Source organism: Protopterus annectens, chromosome 5.part1 (genome assembly GCF_019279795.1).
Source record: "Protopterus annectens isolate FY-2018-M chromosome 5.part1, PAN1.0, whole genome shotgun sequence".
Taxonomy (NCBI): domain Eukaryota; kingdom Metazoa; phylum Chordata; order Ceratodontiformes; family Protopteridae; genus Protopterus; species Protopterus annectens.
The window spans coordinates 454213435-454232523 of NC_056736.1; the positions used below are offsets into that span (position 1 = coordinate 454213435).

General features: G+C 40.8%; 1 protein-coding gene across 1 annotated transcript in view; it reads left to right on the plus strand.

Moving 5' to 3' along the window:
- RCSD1 (RCSD domain containing 1) overlaps positions 1-19089 on the plus strand; it is a 1115611-nt gene that overhangs the window by 1085154 nt on the left and 11368 nt on the right. Inside the window, exon 9 of the mRNA XM_044073103.1 lies at positions 11085-11624. Coding sequence (XP_043929038.1) covers positions 11085-11624 — 540 coding nt within the window. The remainder of the gene's footprint in view (positions 1-11084; positions 11625-19089) is intronic.

Consider the following 19089-nt stretch of genomic DNA (forward strand, 5'->3'; position numbering starts at 1 on the left):
AACAAACTGGGAAACTTCTTTATAGACACTCTGTTGCTAATATCTGGAATATACTTCCCCTAGACGTACAATCAACCGCTAGTACTCTCTGTTTTAAAAAAATGTTAAAAGACTACATAATCAGAACATGGTGCTGCCCCAGTCTCACTCCAGCCTGACCTAACACTCTCCATTTTCTCCTCCTCCTCCTCCGTCTCTGCTAGCCCTATATCAGTGATCTCCTATACCCCTATTTTCACATATCTATCTTCCTGCAGACGATTTCTACCTAAACATCAAATAAATACTGTAACAACTATTTCTTCTAATTTAATATCAATTGATTCACATGCTGTAGATTACAGATTTATCCTCTATACATATGGAACTTCATGAGTGTAAGCCTCTGTATTGATTTTACTGTAGAACTTTATTGATTGTAATCAATAGTAGACACCCTACTTGTTGGAATTGTTTTATGGTTCATGTATATTTTCATTGTATGTGCTTCATGGCTTTATTGTTTTCTTTTTGTTTTGGGGCTATTCTCCTCGGGTCTCTGCTGAAAAAGGGCTTCTAACCCGGTTAACAAATGTCAAATAAATAAATAATAAATAAATACAGGTTTTTGTTAATTATTCAGAGTTGCACATTTGCATACCATGCACAGCACTGTCTTAATTAGGCGTTAGAAATGCCAGCTCTGCTCAGTTACCTGCAACTGACAACCGACATTTCACCAAGCTGATAAAGCAAGTTCAAGCAATTTATTGTGTCTCTTAATGTTCTTAATTTTCTACAGTTGTTACATGGATAACAAAATGCCTCCCTGGGCAAAATTGAAACACCAGGCTGATAAGCAAGTTCAAGAAATTTATTGTGTCTCTTAATGTTCTTAATTTTCTACAGTTGTTACATGGGTGACAAAAATGCCTCCCTGGGCAAAATTGAAAGTGCTTACACATTTGTTTATATGGTGTCGCTGCATAACTCTTCTTTGCTTGTATAAACATTTCTCCAAAATACAACTTTAGAAAATAGTTTAGCTCCTTTGTGTGTTTTATGTCATTTTATTAACCTCTGAAAAGTATATTCTAAGGAACTAAAATTGTGAACAGTGGGTAAACATTGATAACAACAGAAAGATTCTCATCTCTGTTGTGTCATGCAGGCTGACAAGTTCCTTTTTAAGACATTATAAAATATGCATACAATAAAAGATGGTGAACCTTCATGATCTGTAACAGGAATACAATGAAACTAGTGAAATCAGAAGATGCTAAAGATTTTCCAAATCAGCTAATGGATATGTAAGGGTGAAAAAAACAACTTTGGGGTGCAACTAATTACACTTGATGGTGGATTTGTCTTTTAACAGTAAGCTGAAGAGAAGAAGTGTTACCTTCACTTCCTTATTTATGTTCATGCTGTTAGTTTTGCATAATCCATATTGTCTATTCAGTTGATTGGACTTTTATTATTTTTACCTGTTAATCTACTCCTGTGTTGCCGCTTCACCTGCTTTAGTTTCCACAGCACCTGCATGTTTTAGATCTATAGCTCACACTGATTTCTGCTGGATGATGAGTATAAAAATCTGGACCAAACTTATATTTTGTTTTAAGATAAAATAAAATAATACAAAGTTAGACTAGCTTAGAAGTGCCAAGCTCGTGTACTGTTTTATAATAGATTGTAATTGGTTTAGATGAACCAAGTTCCTGTCTCGCTCTAAACAGAGGAAGAGTAAAATGTCTTAAATGTTTCAAGCTGTTGTCTTGCTTTCTAAATAACTTAAAAAATTGGATGCCTGGATAGTGATCTAAGTGTGGAGGATGAAAAAGAAAAGTGCCGTGGAGATGATTAGGTCTGGTGGGAAAGCCGGTTGGTTTATCAGTGTATATACTGTAGCTGTGAAAAAGAGAGTGGGTCATTAATGTGAGCTGAAGGAGACCGAGACAAAAGGGTGAAAAGCTGCCTGGGAGGGAGTGGATAAAGGTCTGGGTGTCTAGGAACTTGTCTGGTGGTCACTTGCATGGTTTTGGATAAGCAATTAAGCCTAAGCCCTGTAATTTTGATAAATGATTTGATAAATAACTTTTTTCCATATCTTTTTTACCTTGAGCAAGAGAGCTGTGATACCGTCATCCAATCATCCTTTAATGGTCTAACTCCCTTTCCCTTCCCTAACAGTAATGACAGGCAAATTGTGGATACTACACAGCTTATTTGGGTGTGACAGGTGTTGATCATAACACAAGGCAATAATGCATTTTTGCCATAACCTCTTAAGGCCAATCACCATCTTGCTGCTCATATGCCAGATAAATATAACTATAAACTTATTTGACAATCTTCAAAATGTAACTGTAGACAATAATGACCTATAAACTTAATTTTATATGCTTCAAGATACCTATTTATCAACTACAAAAGTTATGTATGACTTCAAGAATAAGTCAAGAAAGAAATCTGCAGTGTTAATAACTGAAATAACAGCACTGCTGTGTTTTATTTGTATAATTACATAAAGAAGCCTCAGCTCAGTTTTGGTAGAGAGCCCTCAACTCTCTGCTTAATAATAGCAAATGAGGGTCTAACAGTTATAAGAGAAATGTTATTACTTGCCAAAACTAAAAACATTGATTCAACATGCATGTTTAACAGAGAGTAGAAAAAAGTGATCCTTCTTGAAAATACAAAAGCACCCATAGGGATGGAACTCTTAACTCATATTCTTTTTTTCTATTCAAAGGTTCCGCTAAAAATGAATGACTACTGAAGTACTTTATGCCATAAATATAAAAACCCAATATTTCAGTATTTGCAAACTTCAAAATTATATTAAAGAGACCCTATACCTGGTAATTTAAAAAGTACCAATTTACTTATCTTTTGAACAATGTTGTTGGCATCTTTGTAAATATTTTCTAGAACATTTCTGGGGAAAGATGGAACAGCTGGAAAATATGCAACTATTTTCTGTTTCCCAATTTCATTTTCTTCCAAATAATTTACAAATTGAAGTAGGAGTACCAGACAAAAGTTTGTTTTTTCGGTAACTGAAGTATCGAGGATTTGAACATTTACATCTCCAGGCAAATGTGCATACATATGATTATCAAAACCTCTAAAGATACCTTTACCCCTCATTGTCTTCTTTCAAACATAACCTGGACAACTGAATGGGCAACCTTAAATTTAAACCAGGTCTAACAGGCTTCACCCTCCTTGAAAAAGGTGGTAAAGTCTAAGGGTGGATATTTGGCAAGGAGCGTCTGGTCAGTGGATTAATTAACCCGGTGTATCCTATGAATCTCATAACGACCCATGTTTTTTTCATTCACCGTTTTGAAATCTTGAAAGTCTTTGTTTTTTTTATAAATGGATTGATGTACATACCACTCTAAACTTCATTTCTGTACACTGTCTGCACAGCCCTCTTAACACCTTACTTTGAATTGCAAGTGAAAATATTTGTGTAGCAAATATGACTTTTCCAGATCATCTTCCACATGCCCCACATGCCTACCTTTGTTTATAGTCTCACCCGTTTTCCCGCTTTTACTACAATAGCTGTAAAATAGCATTTAATCATCTGTCTTGTAGTTTGCTCTACTGATATTTGTACTCATGTTTTCTTCCTTTTTCTCACCTCCCATGTGCAATGCCTTGTCTTTCTTCCCAAGTGATTCTTTGAAGTTTTGAGAGCAATAGTTTTTTTTGTATTGTTTTGTTTTTCCTTTGGCTGTCCTTATAAAACATTGTAAAAATTCAGCTTCCCAAACTTCTGGAGTTACATCTTTGAAACAATTGGATGTTATGTGATCCTATCTCGCCTACATTCTGACTGATGGGTTCGGAGCCGATCCCTCGGCTCCGACTCGGCACGCTTATGCCAAAGAGCGAAGTCTCTTATTGGCTGAGCTTACTATATCCCAGGATGCACCACTACCAGTCCCCCAGATCTCGTTTGCCGCTAACAAGTGGAGACGTGGTCTCGAGCTGGCTGAGCTAAGTAGTGATTATTTTCACTAACTTCCTGTCAGAATTTTGCTGTTCTTGTCATAAAAGCTGTTTTAACAGCTATTCTTCACTTTGTGGTGTGTTTGGAGTTTTGTGAGAATTCTTGTGTTGTGAGTGTTGATTTGATTTCAGGCCTCCTTCATCTTAGGGCCTTCCCGGTCAGTCAACCCCTTAAACCTTAGAGGGTTTCAAAGTACTTCTGACTTAATTGTTACAGATTGTTTACCTAATCGGCAGCTGTAAACCGATTTTTAGGTAGTGTCAGTTGATTAGAAAATCAAGTGGATAGTGTTGGTTTTCTGTCATAATTACAGTGATTACTGTTTTTGGCTAGTTCATTGAATAATTTAATGTCTCAGAATCCTAGGCCTTCAGGCTTTAAAAATGCACCAAATGTAATTTTAAAATGTCAATCACAGATGACCACTCTCTGTGTTTATTGTTTGGGTGCAAAACATTTGCAAGAGTCATGCAGCGTGTGTCACGCTTTTTCCTCGAGGGTCCTCCAGAGAGGAAAAATAAACTTATTCTTAAAGGCCTTATAAACCCTCCTTTGAAGAAGCTTTAGCATCCTCTCCTTCTCCTGCCAAAGAAAGGCGGCTCCGACCAGTCCGTCGGATCCGACCGCCAAAAGACATAGGCAGGTTTCTCCTTCGGCTCCAAGGACTTCGGAGCCGAGGGCGGAACGGTCTGCCTCGATGCCACCAGTCTCGACTCCTCTGGCTTCAGAGCCGATGGCTGGGGCATCGAGAGGCGGGTCACCTTCGTCGGCTCCACTGGTCTCGGAGCCGATGAAGGTTGTCCGCTCAGACACTTCCTCCTCGGCGCCTAAGTCCTCCTCGGCACCGATGGAAACTAGTTTGGGTATTCTTTCGGCGCCGATAGTCATCGAGTCGCCTGGAGCCGGTCCCCTAGTCCTTTGGGGCCGTTGGAGAGGCCATCTCAACCCGTTCAGTATCCTCTAAGTCCTCGAGGATGTCGGATTCGGATATAGACAGGGTGCTCCAAAGACTGTTCCAGTCCCCAGTCTTTCAAAATTTGTTTCGCTCCGACCCAGTTGGCTTCGGAGCCGACAGCCCATGCCCATGCCATTGCCATTCCTCCTCCGACCATTTCGGCTCCGTCGGAGCAGGTGCTGTTGGAGCCGGTGGAGATCTTAGGGTCGGCTCCGACCCTTACTCCAACCCGGCCTTCGGGTCCGAGTTTGGCACACGGACTTCTTCGGCTGGACCCGGGGTGATGTTTGGGACCTATGCTGTCGGTTCCGAGCCTCCCTCTCGGTGCTTCGCTGCGGGATTGCCGTCTGCTATCATGGCTCGGGACCGGACACTCCCAGGATTCTGGGGTCCGGCTTTCAGAGCTATGAGGAGTGCCTTGGCCAAGTCTTCGCCATCTCTCCGGCTTTACCGCACCTTCCCTGGGCATGGAGACTGGGTCTTTGGCAGTTCCCTGTCCGTAGGCAGCGGAGCCCCTGGGCCTGAGGTTACCCCCATTGGGGTTCCCCTCCTCCTGAGGGTTCTTTGGAGTTGTCTTCAGAGGAACCCCCAAGGAAGAGATCGTGCAAGAGGAAGCACGTGGACTCCCCTGAGTCTATTACATCGGACACTGATCTTGATGATGCGGAGGGGTCCCCGAAGTCGCCCTCGGATGATGTCTCATTTGCAGACATCTTAGAGATCCTCAAACAACGAGGCGGCTGGATATCCAAACCCCCCTCTGCTGATGAGTCAGTGCTCCTCAAGGCCTTTGGGGCTCAGCCCTCCGCCTCCTGGGTGTCTCCGCCCTTGACGAGCTCCTGGATTTGGTTTGTCGGGCGTGGGAACATCCAGATACCGTGGAACCAGTCCTTCTCGTCCTAATAAATTTTTGTCTGCCCCACCCGAGAAGGAGTTCCTCACTAAAGGCGTGGCTGTAGATGCCATGGTGGTGGCATCTGCTACACAACAGGACGTGGCAGAGGCTTCAACGTCCGTCCATCCTCCTAATAAGGAGTCTAGGAGCATGGACAGGTACGGGAAGCGCACCCTGACTTCAGCGGCCTTTACTTTAAGGTCTCTGAATTATTTGGCACATTTTACCAGGCTTCAGAGGGATCTGGTCAAGGAGCTGTCAGATTCCCTCTCGGTAACCTACCTGAGCAGCTAGCCCAGTCGGTTAGCTCTCAGTTGGCTATCCTTACTTCAATTTCTAACTCGTCCATGAGGCTCATTTCCTATGCGCGAAGGCGGTAGAGCGGCAGGCACAGGCGTGGCTCACGGAGACAAGCCTGGCTCCATTTGTGTCATTTTGGAGGCCTTCAAGTCTTCCTTCGCTGATGCTCCCTTTGATGGGTCCTCTTTGTTTGGACCCAAGGTTAAAGACACTCTTACCGCTGTGAGCAAGAGGGAAAAACTTTATCTGCCGTAGGTGCACGTTATTCCACTCCCTTTCGGCCTTATCCCAAGGCTAAAGGAGGAGGGAAGATGTGGTTCTGCAAATCACGTAAGTTTTTTCCTCAACAGCAGGAAGATTCCCCTTCCAGAGGCAGAGGACGGGGAAATTTTTCTGGGAGATGCTGTCCCAGAGGCGGCAGAGGGCCCCGCAATTCTGGAGACCGCGAGTCCTTTCGTGGCTCTTCAGCCTCCCACACTTCATGAGGGATTGCCCGGCTGTGCTGCTCGAGCCAGTCGGGTGCCGTTGCCAAGCACCTAAAAGCCTGGGAGTCAATCACTCAGGACAGATGGGTGCCGGATCATTGCCGGAGGTTACACCATCCCATTCACATACTCACCCCACCGTCCAAAAAAATCCCGGACCCACCACCCAGTCAAAGGGAAATTGCAGCCGCAGAAGCTTTGAAGCTGCTAGAAAAGGAGTCATCCAACCGTCCCCACAGACCAGATCGGATCCGAAATTACTCCAGGTTCTTTTAGTGCCAAAAGACAGGGGACCTGAGACCAATATTGGATCTCAGCAGACTAAACCAATCCGTCATGAAATCCAAATTCAATGGTCACGTTACAATCCATTCTCCCATTGTTGGAGAAGGATGTTTGGATGTGCTCCATAGATCTCAAGGACGCCTATTATCACATACCGATACATCAGGCGTCCAGGAGGTATCTGCGCTTCAGCCTGGGAGACAGTCATTTCCAATTTTGTGCACTGCCCTTTGGTCTCACCACAGCCCCCAGGGTGTTCACCAAGTGTTTGGCAGTAGTGACTGCTCACCTGAGGAGTCTTGGATTCCAAGTGTTTCCCTATCTGGACGACTGGCTCCTGACTGCCACCACCAGTCATCTACTAATGGACAACCTCAAAGCCACCATCTCCTGGGTGCTACCCTGGGAATTACATTCAATTGGTCAAAGTCTGTCTTGCTGCCCTCTCAGCGCATAAGGTTCATAGGAGCAGAGATAGACTCAAAATTGATGCGCGTTTTCTTCCTACCGAAAGGATCCAAACTTTACAAGGTCAAGTTCAAGCTCTGCTTTCAAGATCCAAAGCCCCAGCCAGGATGGTCCTACAAGTTTTAGGTTCAATGTCTGCCACGGTTCTTCCTAGTTCCTCTGGCAAGATTGCACATGAGGATTCTTCAGTGGCTATTGTCAACTCAATGGTCCTTTCAGAATCTTCCCTCAATCACCCCATCATGATTACAGAAACATGCAAACGGGACCTTCGCTGGTGGCTTCAGACATCCAATCTGAATCAGGAAGACCTTTGTTATCCCCTCCAGTGGTCACCCTGACGACGGATGCCTCCCAGACAGGGTGGGGGGGGGCATTGTCTGGGCAGGTTAGTTCAGGGTTCCTGGCTTCCAGACGAAACCTTTCTCCACATCAATGTATTGGAGATGAGGGCTGTACTTCTGTCCCTACAGGCCCTCCACAAGTTTCTTCCTCAAGGCATTATCGCCATCCACACAGACAACATGTCGGTGGTCTGGTATCTAAACAAACAAGGAGGGACCAGATCTTACCCCCTTTGCAGAGAGGCCATGAGGGTGTGGGAATGGGCTGTAGCTACCAACCGTTTCTTGGTAGCGACCCACATTCCAGGGAAATCAAATATATTGGCAGACAGATTAAGCAGGACAATTCTCTCTCCTCACGAGTGGTCCCTAAACGAAACAGTAGCAGCTCAGGTTTTCAGAAGATGGGGACGTGCTGCGACCTATTTGCAACACCACAAAACACAGAGTGCAGAAGGTGCTTCTCCATGACCCCGCATCAGGGGAAGCAGCTTTGGATGCTCTAGCACAACCTTGGCCAACAGGGCTACTTTATGCCTTTCCTCCGGTTCCACTTCTCTCAAAGTCATTCAGAAAGCTTCTCAATTGGGGTACACAATGATACTAATTGCTCCATACTGGCCTCGTCAGGTATGGTTTACCTACCTGAAGAAACATGCGGTGGACGATCCTTGGTTTTAGATCTAACTCCGGATCTGCTAATCCATCAGTCGGGACGACAACATCAGTCCCTTCACACTTTGAAGTTGACAGCTTGGCTCCTCCACTTCCGACTTTAGTCAGAAATCACACCTTAGACCCGGAAGTTATTCACATTTTATCTTCAGCCCACAAACCCACCACTAACAAATTGTACCTCAGTAAGTGGAAGAGGTTTGCTATCTGGGCTCAACTCAGGGCTTAGACCCTATCACTGCCCCAATCCCAGAGGTTTTGAAATTTTAACATCCTTGTTTAATCAAGGATCTTCTGTCTCTACTATTAAAGTCCAACTGGCAGCTATCTCTAAATTCCACGAATCCATGGATCCTCCATTGATGAGCAGCAGATTATGCAAAACTTTCATTAAAGGTGCGGGCTGTTAAGACCCCAGTTTTTCATCCTGCGCCTCCGTGGGATCTTGATTTGGTGCTTCGTGCATTAACATCTTCCCCTTCGAACCTGCTGCTACATGTGAGTTAAAATATCTGTCTTGGAAAACTGCCTTCTTAGTTGCAATTACCTCTGCAAGAAGAGTTGCAGAAGTTCAAGCCCTATCTATCAAACCACCGTGCTTGATTTTCCACAAGGATAGAGTATCACTTAGGCCTAATCCATCCTTTGTCCCAAAGGTTTGTTCTAATCTCTGTCTCCAACAATCTCTAGAGCTACCAGTTTTCTTCCAAAATTCTCCAATGAAGCAGAATACACTCTCCATAAATTGGATGTTCACAGGCAATTGCTTCTATTTAGACAGGACTCAGCAAATTCGTAAGTCAGACCAGTTGTTTGTGTCCTTCTCAGACACTAAATTGGGTAAAACCATCACAAAAGCTACCATCTCCAAATGGATTAGAGATTGTATAACTCAGGCTTATTCTTCTTCAAATAAGCAACTTACAACATCTATCAAAGCTCACTCTACCAGAGCTATGGCTACTTCTATAGCTTTTCATTCCAAGCTCCCTATTTCTGAGATTTGTGCTCCCCCTACTTGGTGCGAACAGCACACTTTCATTTCCCACTATAAATTGGATATGGCATCTAAAGGGCGAGCATCATTTGGTTCCACGGTACTCAGGAGTGTTTTCCAGTGAGCCACCCAGGATTCAGGTGCTAGGGACGCTGTCCCATCAGTCAGAATGTAGGCGAGATAGGATCACATAACATCTTTTAGTTATGTACTCACCATAACTTCAGATGTTTGGGATCCATCTCGCCTACATTCCTAATACCCACCCTCCTTCCCCCTGCCCTGGAGATCAGAAGAGATTGAACGGTTTTGAGTTCTACTGTTTTATCTTGTTTCATCTGACGATGTTATATAAGCAGTGTGTGCATGTGTGCATGTATGCGGACAAACTAGATTTGGGGGACTGGTAGTGGTGCATCCTGGGATATAGTAAGCTCAGCCAATAAGAGACTTCGCTCTTTGGCATAAGCATGCCGAGTCGGAGCCGAGGATCGGCTCCGAACCCATCAGTCAGAATGTAGGCGAGATGGATCCCAAACATCTGAAGTTATGGTGAGTACATAACTAAAAGTTATTGACAGTAAAGGTGGTTAGATCTGTCATGGATATCTGTATGCTGGTCTGCTCATGCAGCTGCCCAGCTCTCCCTCAAAAATGAATGAGGTCTAAAAGGCGGTAGGACTTAAATGAGCTATGTAATGTTTGAGTGAGAAATATTGGGTAGATTATAAGTAATGTATAAGGCTTCCAACTGGGAGTCTGTCAGTATGGTTTGTGATATAAAATGACTGCAACTAGGATTGTGTCGGTGTGGTTTGTTTTCATTTATATAAATGTATGATTGCTTATGTAGTAAGTGATGTTTTAATAAACATGTTTCTTGTTAAAAAAGGCAAGAATGAATAACTTATGTAATATTGTTTAGGTTATATGATATATAGCAATATATGTGAAGTATAATACTTGTTATACTAATATAGTTTGATTACTTTTATGTGAATATAAATTTGCCTATGCCACAAGTGATAATTCAATAAAGGTGTTTAAAAAATTGTTCCATGCTCATATGGGAGAATGAGCCAGTGTAGCAACACATCATAAGTTTCACTTTATTCAAGTTGTGACTAAGTTCTGCTTCATACATTTCACTTTCAGTAATAGGCTTTTCTCTAATGATACTAAGCTGAGCTCTGAAGGACAACGAAGAATGTTCCAGACTCATTCTGGGGCAGTTGGTTGGGTGTGGTCTTGCTAACAAAGGGTTCAATTGCAGCCATGTCCTACCATCTGTTGTCACACCCATCAGAGAGTGGCACTGATCATTACTGTATAAAAAAAATATCAGTTTCAGGGGTTAAACACACTCCCCTCTACCTTCCCTTATTCATCCAGTCTTAGTCGTTTTCATAATTTCTCATATAATGCATAATCAAGCTTTCTTTTTTCTTTTCAGATTTATATCCTACATGGAATAAAGCATACTATCACTCATTTGTGTTTCATATCACATACATATATATCATTCTTTGTACATACTCATCCTGAAAACATTTTTAGTATTTTGTTTACTACATATATTAAATTATAACTCAAAGATGCATACAGAATAATTTTAAATGAGTAAAATGGGTGAAAATATGTTTACTTTCATCTGTGCTGCTTTTTGTTTTTTAGGGGAGGACAAGGCTGTCAATGAAACGGAGACCACCAAGCAGAAAGCACAGAAGATCAGTTACAGATGACTCAGAAGATATTGGCATTATTGATACTAAAGACAAGACTGCAGAAAGTAGTGAAAAGGTGGCACTCAATGAGGAGAAGGTATCAACGACTCAGGAAGAAAAGCCTCTGCAAGAGCAACCACAAGCAGGCAAAGACTCCAACAGAAACGAAGCTGACATGGGGCCTGCAGAGGAAGTGCTTGAGGACTCTGGTGTGTTTGTTGAGGAAAAAAAAAAGGAGGAAGATGAGAAGACCCCATCAAAGGATGTGGAGGAAACTGGCAAAGATGAGCCAGATGGGACAGTAACCTGCCAAGAAGAGATATCTGATGAGAAGGCTTCTCAAAGTCAAGAGCCTATTTGCCAGGACCTAACAGAAAGCAGTGAAGTTGTAACCAGTGAAGTCTTGGAGAATAAGGAAAATACAGGCCAGACTACAGATGACTGCAGCCCTGTAAATGAGCAGAACTCTGAAAACAAGCCAGATATGGAGGTAAGTTTGTTGGCAATATTTTGACTTCAGTCCAGTCCAACTTATGGTTAAAATGTAAGTTGGCTTACTGAGTTAGTGTTCAGTGTTTGTAAATATCAAACTCCGAGCCTCAGTAGAGACAATAAGTGAGTCTGTTGACTCTTACTAAAGACTGAAAACCATATTAACAAGCCAATGGACAATAAATGTTTGGCAATACTGAAACTAGAGGCCTTCTTTATCTCTGTACAGAGATCATTCCACAATTTCCCAACCCTGTGGTGAAAAGAGCTTTTCCTCAAAGAGGAGTGCCATGCTGTCATAGTTATTTCTGATACCCTGAGGCCCAAATTAGCTGAAACAGCATTATTTGAATATGTATATAAAATAGCCAGGTTCCGTCTAACAAATCTATAACACAAAGAATGCAGAGACAGATTTTCAGGTCTATTTCTATAACTATAGTTCTTAATACCATCAGTCTGTCTCATAAAATACTTCTGAATTCTTTCCAGTCTGGAAATTTGGGCACAGTTGTAAACATAGGGAGCAAAAATATATTCTATCTGCAGTCTTACTACAGCCTTGTAAACCAGTATTACAACTCTTTCATCACACTAGAGGTACTATGTAGAATGACTGTAATAATAAAGTAGCAGTTTTTTATTACAGATATTAAATTGTCATTACATTTCAGTCTCTAGTCCACAACAAAACCTAAATCCATGATTTTGCCCTCACTACTTATAAAAGTATTAACCAAGGCATAATGAAAACACGGATTATGTGACCCAAAGTGCAATACCTTAGTGCCACTGACATTAACGACCATGATCTTATTTAAAGACCATAAGTGAATAGTAACCAGAAAGCCCTGTAAGTTAACCAGAATGTTAAAAGAGTTAATAATCACTCCAATTTTACTATCATCAGCAAACTTGTTGACTAAAATCTTATTCTGACATGGGAAGTCAGATATAAACAGATTAAACAAGGGTCCAAGAAAGGAATCCTGTGGGAACCCTGCTGTAACATTCCTTTCTTTAGAAATATTAACTCCAATTTTTACTTTAAGTGTTTTCTCAGTCAGCCAACTAATAACCCACATTATTATATATTGGTTTATTCTAAGTTTAAATAAGGTCACCCTAATTTCTTCATGGGGAATAGTCAGATACTTTGGCCAGATCCAAGTATTCATATAAAAAGTTAAACCCACATCAGCTGATTCCCATAATTCATGGTGAAAACATAGCAGGTTAGTCAGACAAGATCTCCCTTGGGTAAACCCATGCTGAAAAATATACAGGGTAGAACGTAGCTCTTCTTTTATCATGAAGCATGACATTCTTTCAAAACATTTGTTGATAATACACATAAGACTAAAAGACAAACAGATTAAGCATAGTGTTAGACAAGATCAAAAAAAATTTGAAGAAAATGTATACAAAGATATTGAGCATAATAGGGAACCTTTTTATAGATACATAAGATGTGGAAGGAGTAAAGATACACAAATTGATAAAACTGTGTGCAGATTCTAAAATTTATTCTCAGACACAACAGATTATAGATATATTTACAAAATCTTATGCAAAACAGTTTGGCTCCACAAAAGGGGTGGTAAGTTGTCCTAGTGACATCCAGGTAACCCCAGATACTGGAATCAAATTAGATTATATTGAAAAAAGAACTGTGCAAACTGGATCCAAACAAAGCACAGGGAGGAGATGGAATAAGTAACAATGACCTGAGAACACTTAAGCAAGAACTTACACTGCCATAACATCTATTATTCACTAGGTCATATAAATATGGGGAGATTCCTCAAGATTGCAGACATGCACTTATTAAACCTGTCTTTAAGGGAAAGGGGAGTAGGACAAACCCAGAATCATATAGACCCTTAAGTCTATTTTCATGTTGTGGAAAAATAATGGAGAAGGTAATACTGGATAAGTTATTGTCAGAACTGGATAGGTTGGGACTTGAAACCATATATCAGCGTGCATATGTTGAAAATAGATCTATTACCACCTGTAACATGATGTTCTATAACAATATAATAACAGCTATGAATGAAAAATTGTGCTGTGATGTGATGTGATTTATATAGATTTAACTTCAGCATTTGACAGGGTCATGCACAAAACACTGATCAATAAATTAGTACAACTAGGTACTGATGTACTGTTGATAAGATGGATAGCTGCATGGCTTACAAATAGGATATGACAAGTATCACACACCAATTGAACAGGTGAAATCCTTGGTTACAGCCAAGGTGTCCCACAGAGCTCTGTACTAGGCCCTTACTTGTTTAGATTGCATCTTTCAGACCTTACTTTTTCATCTGAGGTGTTCTACAGTCTATATGCTGACGACCTGAAATTGGGTAAACTGATTACAAGTGTTACAGATAAGGCATGTCTGCAAAATAATTTGACTAAATTGACCATTTGGGCACAGGAGAATAACATGTTGATAAATACATCAAAAACTAAGCATATGAAATTTGGGAGACATAAACTGAAAGGTGAATATTTAATACAGCACACAGTGATTGAAACTGTAGACTCATTTAAGGACCTGGGTATATGGGTAGATTCAGCTATGAGTTTTTCTAATCATATCAACCAATTGGCTAATGATAGTTATAGAACTATAGGTTGTATAAAAAGATTTATAAAGTCTAGGAAATCAAACATAATGAAGTAATTGTTTGTTAGTTACATTAGACCCAACCTTGAGTATGGAACAACAATATGGAAACCCTATAGGAACACAAGCATGAATAAACTGGAAAGAGTACAGTGCAAATATGCTAAGGGCATCAATGGATGTGAAAATATAAGTTATTATGAAAGACTAAAATATCTGAACTTGTACAGTGTCTCTTACGGATATTTAAGAGGAAATCTTATTCAGGTATATAGGGCATTCAGGGACAACTACCTCTGGGAAAGTTTGGGGTTATAAAAAAAGTACTACAGAATCATCAGATAACCTATGTAAAAGATTCTATAGGAATGAGAAGTGTACTAACTGGTTCGCTGACAGAGTAGCTGATGCTTGGAACAGACTACCAAATTACATTAAAGCAAGTACTAGTTTAGATATTTTTAAGAACAGCCTGGACATTTATTATGGGAACATGTGTTTTGGCATATTGGCAAGCTAGAAGGGCTTTAATGCCCGTGCTTGAAACATTTGTATGTATGTAATAGGGCAATAACTATCTAATGTCAAACTTTTACCACTTTTGAATAGAGGAAGTATGGTAGATGTTTTTCATATCCATGAACAAACCCTCCTACAAACCAAACTAATATAACCAGCATAAACAGGGCAATCATGCTTTAGAAATTTTAGACAAAAAATAACCACATAGCTCATCCAGAGCAGCTGCTGAATATAGTTTAATAGTACTTAGTGTAAAACCCACTAGATCCTGGTTTATAATTGGGCAATTATAGCTGTGGTTATTGAAATCAGAATTGGAGAAAGTGGAGCTGTTAGTTGACAAGGAAAAAAACTTATTTGCAAATAGGTTAAGAAGGGAGGTGATGATTAGTGATCAGCAGTATGGTTTCATGCCAGGAAAGAGCACTACAGATGTGATGTTTGCTTTGAAAGTGTTGATGGAGAAGTACAGAGAATGTCAGAAGGAGTTGCATTGTGTCTTTGTGGATTTAGAGAAAGCATGTGACAGGGTGCCTAGAGAGGAGTTGTGGTATTGTATTAGGAAGTCGGGAGTGTCACAGAAGTATGTAAGAGTGGTATAGGATATGTATGAGGGTTTTGTGACAGCGGTGAGGTCTGCGGTGGGAGTGACGGCTGCGTTTAAGGTGGAGGTGGGATTACATCAAGGTTCAGCTCTGAGCCCCTTCTTGTTTGTAATGGTGATGGACAGGTTGACAGACAAGATCAGACAGGAGTCCCCGTGGACTATGATGTTTGCAGATGACATTGTGATCTGTAGTGAGAGTAGGGAACAGGTGGAGGAGACCCTGGAGAAGTGGAGATATGCTCTAGAGAGAAGAGGAATGAAGGTCAACAGGACTAAGACAGAATATATGTGTGTGAATGAGAGGGAGGATAGAGGAATGGTGAGGATGCAGGGAGTAGAGGTGGCGAAGGTGGATGAGTTTAAATACTCGGGATCAACAGTTCAGAGTAATGGTGAGTGTGGAAGAGAGGTGAAGAAGAGAGTACAGGCAGGATGGAGTGGGTGTAGAAGAGTGTCAGGATTGATTTGTGACAGACGAGTACCAGTAAGAGTGAAAGGGAAGGTCTACAAGAGGGTAGTGAGACCAGCTATGCTATACGGGTTGGAGACAGTGGCATTGACAAAACAGCAGGAGTCAGAACTTGACGTGGTAGAGTTGAAGATGTTAAGATATGCACTGGGTGTGACGAGGATGGACAGGATTAGGAATAAGTATATTAGAGGGTCAGCCCAGGTTGGAAGGTTTGGAGACAAAGCCAGAGAGGCAAGATTACGGTGGTTTGGACATGTGCTGAGAAGGTGTGCAGAGTATATTGGCGAAAAAGATGCTAAGGATGAAGCTGCCAGGTAACAGGAAAAGAGGAAGGCCTAAGATAAGGTTTATGGATATGGTAAGAGAGGACATGCAGGTGGTTGGTGTGACAGAGCAAGATGCAGAGGACAGGAAGAAATGGAAACAGTTGATCTGCTGTGGCGACCCCTGACAGGAGCAGCCGAAAGAAGAAGAAAAAGAAGCAAATGCCTCTACCAACTGAGATGCATCTGTGAATATTACACTATCCTTGGTAACACTAATATTTGAATAAGAATCTACCCTGTAAGTCCTTAAGTACCTAAAGAGAGCCTTTTTATCAGTGGTGTAGACTGTTAACTTGTATTTAAATTTCCTTTTAGTATATTTTAGCAAATGCCTTAATCCATTCCTAATTTTCTGATATTTTACTCTGTCTATATTATTAAGAACTATCTTAAACTTCTGCCAATGGGCTTTCACTTTTTACCCTAGCCTGTCAAGTTTACCAGTCCACCCTTCTTTATTCTTCTTTAGACAACTGGTGTAATTAGCCTTTGGAAGAAAACGATCAGTAAGAAAAAAATATATTAATAAAAAATGTCCCAGCACATTTCAACATTTTTATTTTCCATACCTACTTGCCAATTCCAGTTTTCTAGTTCACTGTTAATAGCTGAACAGTCCACTTGATAATGTTTCAGTGTTGGAGAATTATGCTTTAACCCAAACACACTTATTCCTTTTACAGCTTTCCAGTAAACGCATAAATGATCAGGACCTATAAGTCCATAGTCAGTCCTACAATAACTGGCTACTAAATCATTCTTGATCCAAACTACATCAAGGACATTGCCTTCCCTTGTTGATTCCTTGACCAGTTTAGTAATATCCAAGCTCAACACTAGATCTAACCAAACTGGAAATAACATCATTGTCAAGGTAGTAATTACCCAGACCACAGAGGATGCATTTAAATTACACACAATCATATTATAGCTTCTCGAAGGTTGCACTAAAAACTTTTAAATCACAAATGTTTACACACAGCATGATTTCTTAATATATGACTGATCTTCATTCAGTGGAGATCATGGAGCAGAGCTCTAGACTAGATAATGCATATATACAGTTTTGGTAAAAACATGAAAAGACTGTGAGGCATGATTTCAGAAATGTTGGAAGATTCAAAATATTCAGTAGCAGTGTAATTTAAGAAAAAAAAAAAAGATAAGTCTTTTAGTGCTGTAGAACACTAACATAATTTCTATTTATAGTTACTATCTGCATGATTTACAGTTAACAGCTCTTCACACTTTCAAGAAAAAAAAAATAGGAGGCAAGATAAGGTGTAAAATAAGTACTGAAGCTGATGGTGTGGTAAGTGTGGATTCCCTGTAGAAAGAAAGAAAGATGCCAAGTATGAAAAATATGAGTTATCTGCTGGAAGCTTATTCCAGGCACAGTGGATTGCAATTATGGATTTCACTGTTAGTCATTCATTTTTGAATCAGGTGTTAGTGATATGAAATTCCCTCCTTAATACAGGACATACAAACTAGCATATGAAAATGCCATTGGAAGAAGGCTGCTGTTCTGCTGAGTCTGTGCTGCTGGTAGCCCCTTGTAGATGACCCTCCCATACTATGTATTTATTTATTTACTTATTCACTTGTTTTTGTAAATTTGGTATTTTGTTGCCAGATCTGCTCACTTGCTTACTTATTCCTGTGGGACTGTAACATCATCATTGGTAATGAGATGTTTCAGAAAGAAAGGAACTGTTAAAAAAGGATTACTCTCTACTTCTCTATAAAGACGCATTTGAAAATAAATAACTCTTTATTCCGTTGGAAGGATCAACTTATCCCAGTTACCCCTTGCCCTTTTCCCCTCTCAGGTAAATTCCTTCAACTCTTTATTAGTTATTGTCCAAAACTTCTCTGGTTGATAAAAATATGCTTACCTTTATATAAAACTAAAGGGACTAGAAACATTTTCACTGTGTGTATTGTACTATCCATATTCATAAATGACAGCTTCCAGTTTCTCAGTTTTTGTTTAGTCTCTTCCCACATATCCTTAGCTGCCATACCAGGAGCCTTTTGTAAAGTTCATAGGTTAGTACTAAGCTAACTGCCCTTGCGAGCCATTTTTAAGCTATAGGCCACCCTCCCCAACCCAAGAGCACTCTGCAGTTGTGCCTCTTCTTGTTCCTTGAAATTCCATACTCCTAAATACTTCACCTTATTGTGTTCCCATAAGTATGGGTACTGCTGAACCAATTCATGTGTGGGTACATAATTTACGGCTATAGCCTTTGTTTTATATTCAATAATTGTATGTCCTGAAAAGACGTGAAACTGTCTCAAAATTTTCCACAGCAGAGATGTCCTTTACTGCATTTATCAAGTACAAAATAATATTATCTTCAAATAAAGCCAACTTTTTCTCAATTACGATTGTAATTATATCCAAGAATTTTTCGAGTCACTTATTTTCTTTACCAATAGCTTTAAATATAACACAAATAATAAAGGAGAAAGAGGACACCCCTATCTGGTTCACACATAAATTCTCAGAGAGTAATCCTTCCACTTTAATTTTTACCTCCAATCCTTCATATATCCTCCTAATTAACCTTATTATTGTATCAGGGAATGGTGGTGCTGCAGTTAGCGTTGTTGCCTCACAGCAAGAGGTTCTCCCGTTCGATTCTCAGCTGGAGCACCTTCTGTGTGGAATCTGCATATCTTCCCCGCGGTCGTGTGGCATTGGAAAGATATGAGTAGAATGGGTGTGCCTTCGTTGAATGTTGGGCGTTGAGCTGGGACCTCGGCGCACGTAAACAAAAATCTACTGCCAATCATTAGCAGAATGGAGTTCCACTGTGGCGACCCCTAACCGGGAACAGCCAAAAGAAGAACACTGTATCAGGGAATGCAGCTGCTTCCATTGCCCTACTC